The sequence below is a fragment of the Lepus europaeus genome, chromosome 12 (assembly GCF_033115175.1).
Source record: "Lepus europaeus isolate LE1 chromosome 12, mLepTim1.pri, whole genome shotgun sequence".
NCBI lineage: Eukaryota > Metazoa > Chordata > Mammalia > Lagomorpha > Leporidae > Lepus > Lepus europaeus.
In genome coordinates this window covers 21,230,330-21,240,385 of record NC_084838.1, presented here as the reverse complement: position 1 = coordinate 21,240,385, position 10,056 = coordinate 21,230,330, and the positions used below count along the sequence as shown (strand labels likewise).

At 51.2% G+C, this 10,056-nt stretch overlaps 1 protein-coding gene across 1 annotated transcript; it reads right to left on the bottom strand.

The window, feature by feature from the left end:
* Positions 1-275: 275 nt before the first annotated feature.
* Positions 276-5,536, bottom strand: LOC133771191 (allergen Fel d 4-like). Its single transcript, XM_062206929.1, has 7 exons — positions 5,338-5,536; positions 4,253-4,389; positions 3,126-3,199; positions 2,351-2,461; positions 1,900-2,001; positions 1,678-1,723; positions 276-527 (listed from the first exon to the last, which is right to left on the bottom strand). The coding sequence occupies exons 1-6, from the start codon at positions 5,422-5,424 to the stop codon at positions 1,686-1,688; spliced, it is 549 nt and encodes a 182-aa protein (XP_062062913.1). The 5' UTR covers positions 5,425-5,536; the 3' UTR covers positions 276-527; positions 1,678-1,685.
* Between the last annotated feature and the right edge of the window lie 4,520 nt (positions 5,537-10,056).

Genomic DNA, 10,056 nt, shown 5'->3' with positions numbered 1-10,056 from the left:
TAACCTACTGTGCACAACACCAGCCATGCAGGCCTTCTATTCTTACGGTGTGTGTGAATCCTGGGTTTATCAGGCCATAAGAAATGGGCAAGTCGAAGGACAAGCCACACTCCCAGGGACCTGGGGTGATGGTTGGATAATCGCGGCAGAGAAGCGAACACCCTGGGACTCAGAGGAGATTTGGAGAAGTGAGAAGGGGATGCGAATGCACGGCCAAGGGAGTCCCTCCCTCGGGTCTGTGAGCCCCACATCTCCCAGACACAGAGACAAAGCACTCGATGCAAGGCGGCTCATTTATTGAGTGTGCAGAGGGAGAGTTTGTGCATGCAGGCTTCCCCTGGGTGTGGCAGAGTCAGAAATCCCGAGACAATCTTTGATTGCTGGTGGATTGACGGCAACCAGGGACGCTCCTGCAGCTGCAGCGTGCATGCCTAGTGATGGGAATCAGGCCTCAGCACTTGACACAGGAGGCCTTGGGGGCTGGAGAGGGAAGCTGGAGCCCCAGGCGGGGACGCATGCACTTGGTGCTAAACAGCAAAGGGGAAAGAGAACTCAGATGCCTGCTGAGCCACTCTCGGATTGAACCAAGGGTGAACAACATTCTATTCCAGAGGGGCTGACGGACTGGCTCTACCCCTGCACGCTAGCTTAGCCTATTTTCCACAAGAGGGGGAGGAAGGGCGCCAAGGAAATAATTTTTTTGTTTTTCCTATTGCTGATTCCATTTTAACCTCAGCCCCAACTGAATCTATAAGAGAGAAAGGAATCCCGGGCTGGTTTCTGCCATCTTCAGCCTTAGGAGTTTGGAAGAGTTTCTGATGGGTTGAGGGATACTGACAGAAGCCTGGCTATCTTGGGTAACTGCTTCCTTCATGCAAGTGGCTAAGATGTCCGCGTATTTCATCTGAATGAAGCCCTACGATAAATCCGGGGTAGGAGACAGACGAGGAAGCTCAGAGTCTGTTTCCCAGGTTGAAGGCCAGTGGGGAGGGCAGACAGGGCTGTGCTGGGATTTGACCTGAGGGTGTGCCCAGCCTCAGGGAAGACTTTTGTGTTCTACACTGGAGAATGGGATGGCAACCTGGCTTTGGGAACACGGATCCCCAACCCAGAGACGGATGGGCGTTTCATACTCACACCCTCCTACGTTTTGCATTTTGGGCCTGCAGCCTTGGTTCCATGTGGCCCAGTACCAGTTCCTGAGCCCTCCTCACCAGCCTGCCGCCCTACAGTATGCTTGTAAGGCAGATCTCACTGTGTTCTCTTCCACTGCTTCCAGGGCTGGGGAACCTTCGCTCTGTCCAGGACCGGCTGGATGCTTATAGCATCATTCACCAACCACACAAAATTGTCCGCTTAAAAATCAGCCTGCTGTAGATTGATTGAGTTTTGAGTTGTGCCTGTGGTTGCCTCGGCAGGACCAGACCAGACGAGCTCCTGGGCCTTAGATGGCCCTCGGGCCAGAAGGTCCCCACCCTTGGCATTTAGCTCAAAAGCTCATGAAAAGATGGGGTCCTGAGCCCAAATCCCCTAGCTCCAAATGTCAAACTACACACTTCTCCCCCTTGCCACCGCCAGCTTCCTTTCCAATTATCTTCACAGTAATCTGAGCCCAAACCCGTAATGCTCTGCAAGGCGCTGGCCCACCCCCTTCCGCTGGGCTCCGAGATCACCAACCTGAAGGCTTAGGCAGCTCCGCCGTCTCTGGCGTAGAGGCAGCGATCTGTGGAAGTGGAACAGAGCATGTTCAGGCACCAACCCCGGTGGGTTCCCCAGGAAGGACCCAGGTGAGTCCATAGCAGGAGAACAAGGGGACGGAATGTGGGTGTTACCTTCCCTTGTATGGCTCCTTTGGTCCCATGGGAATTCAGAACGATACAGCCAGACAGCTGAACTTACCGACTTTGGTTAGGTCCAGTATGTTTTCCTCAACAATTCCACGTTCTTGAGACAACTGCACAAACTTTTCCCTGATTTCCGATCTCACATCCGGTTCTCGGCCTGTGGGATGAGTGACAGTAGTGCTGTGTCTTGTGTGTGAGTCCCAGAGGTGGATGAGGAGATGGGGCTTCAGATGGAAGGGGAAACGAAGGGCACCAAGTGGGGCTCAGGCAGGGGGCTCGGGGGTGGGACATTAACATTATGCTGCACTTGACATCGTTGGGATACATTTTTGGCTCAATGCCAGGTTCCATGGTCTTCCCAACACCAAGCCTACAGGCTTACCAAAAGCGAGCACTTGTCTTTCTGGGGGTGGGGGGGGAATCCATGATAAGACCACTCTGAATTCAGGGTTTCTTCCTTCCTCAATCCCCACCCCAAGATGAGTGGCAGCATGAAAAAACTCTACCGTAGAGCTTCATCAGCTGGAAACTTTCCCCATTGTTGTGATTTATGAGATGGAAAATAATATAGTCATCAGGGACCACGTCAAGGATTCTAAAGACATTGTGTCCATCATCTGTGGAGGGAAGAACACAGTTCAGAACTTCTTTGGTCCATGGGAAGCAATTGAAATCTTTTACCTGTTCTTTCCCAAAAACAAGTTCAAGTGCGTGTTCCGGAAAGGACAGAGAGGGAGGATGGCTAATGCCTCCTCTGTGCATCTCCTAGGCTACACGAGGTGACTTCTATGAAAAAGGATCCTGTTAGCTAGACCTCCAATGGTAGACAAATTTAACCACAGCATCAGCTCACCCTTGTCTTCCATGAGACCCTCAGCAGCTTTCTCAGCGATGTGTCTCTGACCTCCCTCTAAGTCCTGCTGGCATCACATACCCAGGGCGGCATCCTGAGAACTTAGCCATGGCAGTGACCACCACAAAGACACAGGGGATGGGAATTGGCTGTTTTTTCCTGAGAATTCCCTTGCATGGTAGGTGGTAGATAGGACCAAATCGCCTTCTTTATCATCTGATGGTTTTATGTGCTGGGCATTGCCTTGTATAGGCAAGTTTCTTCCATACTGAACACACCAGGGATGCTGGCTCATAGGTGCCCTGCATTATATGACCTAAATAAGCATTTATCTGAACTTGATAAAGATCTTGAATATATAGAGATAAAGTAAATTCCTTGTAGATGAAAGTAGGATTTAGGAAGGAATTTTGGGGGGGTATACTTACACTCAACAGTATATACACGGTCGTCTTCTGTTGGGTCACATGTTAAAAAATTTTCAGTACATTTTCCATTTACACTGGAAAACAGAATAAATGGATTCCTCAAGAGGTTTTAATGAGGCTGGTTCCCTCACCTTCTATTCTCACTCGACTTTCTTATTCTGTTTCTGAACATTTTTGGCACAAATATCAAAGAGCTCAGATTGATATTACTTCACTTGGTCTGACATTTGAAGAACTTACACAACTAGTTGATCATCCTAATAGTCTCCACTTATCGCTATTCCTGTAACATATCCTGTTGCCTGGATTGCTGACTCAAATGAGTGCTTTACAAATATTCCCAGACTTAGTCCTCACAAAAACCCAGAGGGAGAATTGTCACCATCTCCTTTTTTTTTTTTTTTTTTTTTTTTTTTTTTTTTTTTGACAGGCAGAGTGGATAGTGAGAGAGAGAGACAGAGAGAAAGGTCTTCCTTTTTGCCATCGGTTCACCCTCCAATGGCCGCTGCGGCCTGCACATCGCGCTGATCCAAAGCTAGGAGCCAGGTGCTTCTCCTGGTCTCCCATGGGGTGCAGGGCCCAAGCACCTGGGCCATCCTCCACTGCCTTCCCGGGCCATAGCAGAGAGCTGCCTGGAAGAGGGGCAACCGGGACTAGAACCCGGTGTGCCGGCGCCGCAAGGTGGAGGATTAACCTGTTAAGCCACGGCGCCAGCCGTCACCATCTCCTTTTCCCCACGGGGAAATGGAAATGGAAGGCCCGAATATTCTTGCTCACATGGCTAGCAGGAGATGATTCAAGCGGAGGCCGTTGATTCCATGTGTTGGTGCTACCAGCATGCTATTGATGACTTCGACATCCCTCTGCCTGCTGCTTGTCCCACTCTCAATACATTTATTCCTGTCACCAGCTCCTGCCTCTGAATCTTTTCCAAATCCTGGAGCCCATTGAGTCCTGGATCAATGCCCAATGAGGGACTCTGATTTTGGACCCAGGCTCAGTATATGTGTGGTTACACGTGCACATACGTGTACCTATGTTCACATGTATGTACATACACATGCTTGTGCGTGAGTAATACCCAGGCTTCCATTTTTCCCTTCCCAATTCAAGAAGGCCACACTTACAGTGTATGGAACTTAAAGGATAGAGAAGAGTTCTTCCAGACATGAATGTATTCCACAAAAACCCTCATGCTACCGTTTTCTTCTATTTTTTCCCTGTGGTCAGAGGCCAACAGAACAGAATACCACTCTCCTGCAATCTGCAAAGAAGTGAAATGACTGGGTAAGAGAACAGGAGAGGAGATGCCACATGGACACTTCTGTCCTTGAACCCTGAGCCAGGGCTCATAGTGATGATGGAAAGGTGGGATTAGAACTGCATCCAGTGAGAAGGGAGGTCCCCAGGCACTGTCATCATTTAGTATGGCACAATTACTCCTAGTCCAAGGTCTGAAACCATGCCTTTAGTTTAACAGGTTAAGGACTCCTTGCCCTCCAGTAGAATCTACCTGGCTTTGGAATTCTCCAAACCAGGAGTGGGTGTTTGGCGCAACAGTTAAGATCCTGGCTGGGATGCCCACACCCCGCTCCCAATCCTAGCTTTCTTCTAATGTACACCCTGGGAGGCCACAGGAAATGGATCCTGAAGGTAGGTCCCTGTCACCCATGTGGAAAACCTGAATTGGGTTCTGGGCTCCAGGCATAGGCATTGTGAGCATTTGGGAAGTGAACCAGCAGGTGAGAGTCCTCTGTCTTTCTCTCTCTCTCTTTTTTTTTTTGACAAGCAGAGCTGGACAGTGAGAGAGAGAGAGAGAGAGAGAGGTCTTCCTTTTTCCATTGGTTCACCCCCCAATGGCTGCTGTGGCCGGTGCACTGCGCTGATCTGAAGCCAAGAGCCAGGTGCTTCCTCCTGGTCTCCCATGGGGTGCAGGGCCCAAGCATTTGGGCCATCCTCCACTGCACTCCCAGGCCACAGCAGAGAGCTGGACTGGAAGAGGAGCAACCAGGACAGAATCCGGCGCCTCAACCGGGACTAGAACCCGGGGTACTGGCACCGCAGGTGGAGGATTAGCCAAGTGAGCCGCGGAGCCAGCCTGTCTGTCTCTTAAATAAATAAGGGGAAAAAAAAAAGAAGAAGATGAAGAAGAAAAAGAAGAATCTTTGAAGCAGCCCCCACAGGCAAGAGTCGCCATCCTCGCCCACTCTACCTGGGACACCTCCGAGTGGCTGTGCGCATCTCCTCGCTTTTGGGCACAGATCAGAATCAGCGCCAGACACAGCCACAGCAGCTTCATCTTGGCCGGGGGGTGGCACAGGATCTTCCGCGGCTGTCAGGAAGGAGTCTTTGCCTGGCAGTGGCCTCTCTCCCCAGCTCCCCTGAGTTTATACCCTGTGGCCAGGTTATTTGTCTATGGGACTCCAGCTCCCCTCCTCCCCTCCAGGCAATGGCCTTTCAGTCTCTGGTGGGAGGCCAAGGATTGTTCCTGCCCTTTTGAAACTTGGCAATCCCCTCCCTTTACTATGTATTTAGTGACCTTCAATTCTAAAACCAGTCTCAGGAAAAAGAGTGGATGGCTGGCAGTGCTGCCATGGGGAACCAGATTTAACTGTGGGTCTGGCTTGGAATCAGAAAGCTCATGGTGTGGACAAGGAGCGCGGTGCAACTGGGAATTGGAGGGTGTGGGGAATCTGTTCCCCCAGCTCATCTGGGGAGTGGAATTGGGTGAGTTACGGAATTTGCACAGTCTCCAAGCCCAGCAAACTGTCAGAACCAAAGTGCCCACCACCGAGCACTGAGCGACATAACGTCTTCAAATCCAGCGCGTCCTCATTTCTTTTCCTTACTCACGGAACTCAATCACCGCAGCCTTCCCACACCCCATAATGAACAGGAAATTGTGTTAATCACTCTGTAATTCTGCAACATGGGCCCATAAGAGCATAGAACTGCAAGATATTAACCCTGGGGCCGACATTGTGGCATAGCAAGTAAAGCTGCTGCCTGCATGGCGGCATCCTATATGGGCGACATTTCAGGTCCTGGCTGCTTCACTCTCGATCCAGCTCCTTGTTAACGGCCTGGGGAAAGCAGCAGAAGACGGCCCAGGTGATTGGGCCCTGCACCCACATGGGAGACCCGGAAGAATCTCCTGGCTCCTGAGCCTGACCCAGGCTCAGCTGTGGCAGCCATCTGGGAAGTGAACCAGTAGATGGAAGCTCTCTCTTTGTCTACCCCCCCCGAACTCTGACTTTCAAATAAATAAATACTTTTTTTTTTTTTTACTTTGGGGCTGATTCTGTGGTAGGTTAAGCCATTGCCTGCACTGCCAGTATCCCAAATGGCCACAATGGTTAGAGCTGCACCAAACTGAAGCCAGGAGCCAAGAGGCTCCTCGGAGTCTCCCATGCAGGTACAGGAGCTCAAGCACTTGGGCCATCCTCCACTGCTCTCCCAGGCACATTAGCAGGGTGCTGGATCAGAAATGGAGCAGCTGGGACTTGAACCAGAGCCCACATGGGATGCCAGTGTCGCAGGTGGCAGCTTTACCTGCTATACCACAATGCCAGCCCTTGGTAAGTGCTTCTTAACCATGGACAGCAATAGTCCTAGGAGAGGTTTAGAAAGTGGGGCAGGCCGGCACTGTGGCTTAATAGGCTAATCCTCTGCCTGCGGCGCCGGCACACCGGGTTCTAGTCCCGGTCGGGGCGCCGGTTCTGTCCCGGTTGCCCCTCTTCCAGTTCAGCTCTCTGCTGTGGCCCAGGAGGGCAGTGGAGGATGGCCCAAGTGCTTGGGTCCTGCACCCGCATGGGAGACCAGAAGAAGCATCTGACTCCTGGCTTTGGATCAGCGTGGTGCACCGGCTGCAGCGCACTGGCCACAGCGGCCATTGGGGAGTGAACCAACAGAAGGAAGACCTTTGTCTCTCTCTTACTGTCCACTCAGCCTGTCAAAAAAAAAAAAAAAAAAAGAAAGAAAGAAAGAAAAGAAAGTGGGGCAGGCAGAACTGGTGAGTACTGCTGAGATCTGGGGTTCAGGGATGACAGAGCTTCCTCAGGGCACAGGCTAGTCCCCCACAAGGGGGCTCCAGCAAGGCAGCAACACTGCCTCTGAGCAAAATCAGTGATTCTCCCTGGGGCTTCCCAAATTCATCATTTGACGATGAATGGATGCTTCTCTGGTATTTTCTTCAATGGATGACAGATACACAAATACACTAAAAGGATCTCTTAAAATAGTCTAAAATTTATTTTTAAATATTATTTAAAAGACAGAGAATCAGGGAGACAGTAAAAGATACACACAAAGAGAGAGCTTCCATCTGCTGGCTTATTCCTCAAATGCCTTCAACACCTGGGCCTGGGCCAGGCTGAAGCCGGGAGTCTGGAGCTCACTCTGGGTCTGCCGTGGGATGGCAGGAACCTGCTCACTTGGGTCACCACTGCTGCCTCCCATAGATCGTCTTAGCAAGGAAGCTGGAATCAAAAGTAAGGCTGGGACTTGACCCAGGCACTGTGACATGGGATGCAGGGTCCCAGGCAGCATGTTAAAGGCTATGCCAAACACCTGCACCAAAAAGTCCCGTTTTGGTTAAAGAAAGTGTATTTTATTTCCAAAGATCTTAGCAATCCCCAGGTTATTCTCCTCCTGAAATGCAGCCCCATGTTGTTGGCTCATTCTCGTCTGAAGATTAGCTCTTCTTTTTGCTCTACCAGTCACAGCAAGCAGATCTATTTTATTTTCTCTCTTTTTTTAAGATTTATTTTATTTATTTGAAGGACAGAGTTACAGAGAGAGGTAGGACAGAGAGACAGGTCTTCCATCCGCTGGTTCACTCCCCAGTTGGCCGCAATGGCCAGAGCTGCGCCAATCCAAAGCCAGGAGCCAAGAGCCGGGAGCTTCTTCCAGGTCTCCCACGTGGGTGCAGGGCCCAAGGATTTGGGCCATCCTCCACTGCTTTCCCAGGCCACAACAGAGAGCTGGATGGGAAGAGGAGCAGCTGGGATTAGAACTGGTGCCCATATGGATGCTGGTGCTTCAGGCCAGAGTGTTAACCCACTGAACCACAGCGCCGGCCGCAGCAGATCTATTTTCTGCAGAGTGTGCCTGTCGGTCTTTGTTGAGTGCCCAGGTCTGGGGCACTGCACAACAGCCTCAAGCTTTCTTTTTTAAATTCAATATTCATTTATTTATTTGAAAGTTAGGGGGAGAGAAAGAGAGAGAGCGAGCGAGCGAGCAAGCATTCACTAGTTCACTCCCCAAATGGCTGTAACAGCCAGGACTGGGTCAGGCCAAAGCCAGGAGCCAGGAGCTTCCTCCAGGTCTCCCATGTGGGTGCAGGGGCCCAAGCACTTGGGCCATCTTCCACTGCTGTCCCAGGTGTGTTAGCAGGGAGCTGGATCAGAAGGGGGGCAGCCGGGACTTGGACTGGTGCTTATGGGATGCCTGGCGCCAGCCCTGCCAGCCTCAAGCTTTCTGCTGGATGGCGTGGTTCCTGTGACGGTGCTCCAGTTTCCTGCCTGATACCAGGGCTCTTACCGTCCTTGCAATTGTTACCACACCTTTCATTCATTCACTTAGGAATGTTCAAATAGTCACTGAACACTCACTGGGCCAGAGAGTCTGCTTTGGGTGGAGATGGTTAGAATAAAACAAACCAGAATTCTTGTCCCCACGTAGTGAAGATGGACAGTAAATGAACACATAAATGGGAATAAAATTGGCAAGTGCTGTAAGGTGCTATGAAATACTAAATGCAGTTATTATGACTTATTTATGCAACCGATATTTGCTAAATATCTGTGCTCCTGAATCACCCATTGCTTAGCAAAAATGAAGAAGCGCATATAATCCTTGCCTTTGTGGAGTTCAGCGTATAGAGGAGGATGGAAGCGCCCCACCCCCTCCCCCACGATCCCCACGTCCTGTTGCCTGGCATCTGTGAACATTCCCTTCTAGGGCAAAGGGGATTCTGCAGGTGTGACTGAGTTAAGGACCTTAAAGGGGCGTGATCATCCTGGAAACCCAGGTGGTCCTGCAGGCAATCACCTGTGTCCTTGGACGAGGAAGGCAGAGGGAGATTGGACACGCACAGAGGGGACGAACACGTGACGATGGAGCAGAGGGTTTAGTACCTGCTGGCCTTGAAGACTGAAGTGTGGCGCAATCCAAGGAGCGCCGGCAGCCACCAAAGTTGGGGGCAAGGCATGGATTGATTCTTCCAGAGGGAGGGTAGCCTTGCCTACACCCGGATTTTGGCTCAGTGATACTGATTTTTAGATGTCTGTCCCCCAAATAGTAAGCGATTAAACGTGTATTGTTTAAAGCCACTGGGTTTGTGCTGATGCTGCGGAAGCCGCAGGAAGCGAAGCAGATTCCAGGAGGAGGGAGAGCTGATAATAGGGGGAGAAAATTCACTACCAATGCGTAAGTGTCACAGGAACACTGAAATACAAGGATCTTCCGCAGAGCATCCCGGCTCAATTGGGGAGGACGGCAAGCCGAGCAAGGGCAGGGACCACGCTTTGTGTACTGCCACACATTCAGGATGTAGTACCTTGCCAGGCGCTGGTTAAATAAATACTAGTTGGCCGGCGCCGTGGCTCACTAGGCTAATCCTCCGCCTGCGGCGCTGGCACACCGGGTTCTAGTCCCTATCGGGGCACCAGATTCTGTCCCGGTTGCTCCTCTTCCAGGCCAGCTCTCTGCTGTGGCCTGGGAGTGCAGTGGAGGATGGCCCAAGTGCTTGGGCCCTGCACCCGCATGGGAGACCAGGAGGAAGCACCTGGCTCCTGGCTTCAGATCAGCGCGGTGCACCGGCTGCAGTGGCCAATGGGGGGTGAACCAACGGCAAAGGAAGACCTTTCTCTCTGTCTTTCTCTCTCACTGTCTACTCTGCCTGTCAAAATAAAAATAATAATAATACTAG

Excerpts from the sequence above, each read along its gene's own strand:
- LOC133771191 (XM_062206929.1), bottom strand. The coding sequence starts at position 5,424 with ATGAAGCTGCTGTGGCTGTGTCTGGCGCTGATTCTGATCTGTGCCCAA. Across the intron at positions 4,390-5,337 it reads GCCACTCGGAGGTGTCCCAG|ATTGCAGGAGAGTGGTATTC; the intron begins GTAGAGTGGGCG and ends ACTTCTTTGCAG. Across the intron at positions 1,724-1,899 it reads ACTGGACCTAACCAAAGTCG|ATCGCTGCCTCTACGCCAGA; the intron begins GTAAGTTCAGCT and ends CCACTTCCACAG.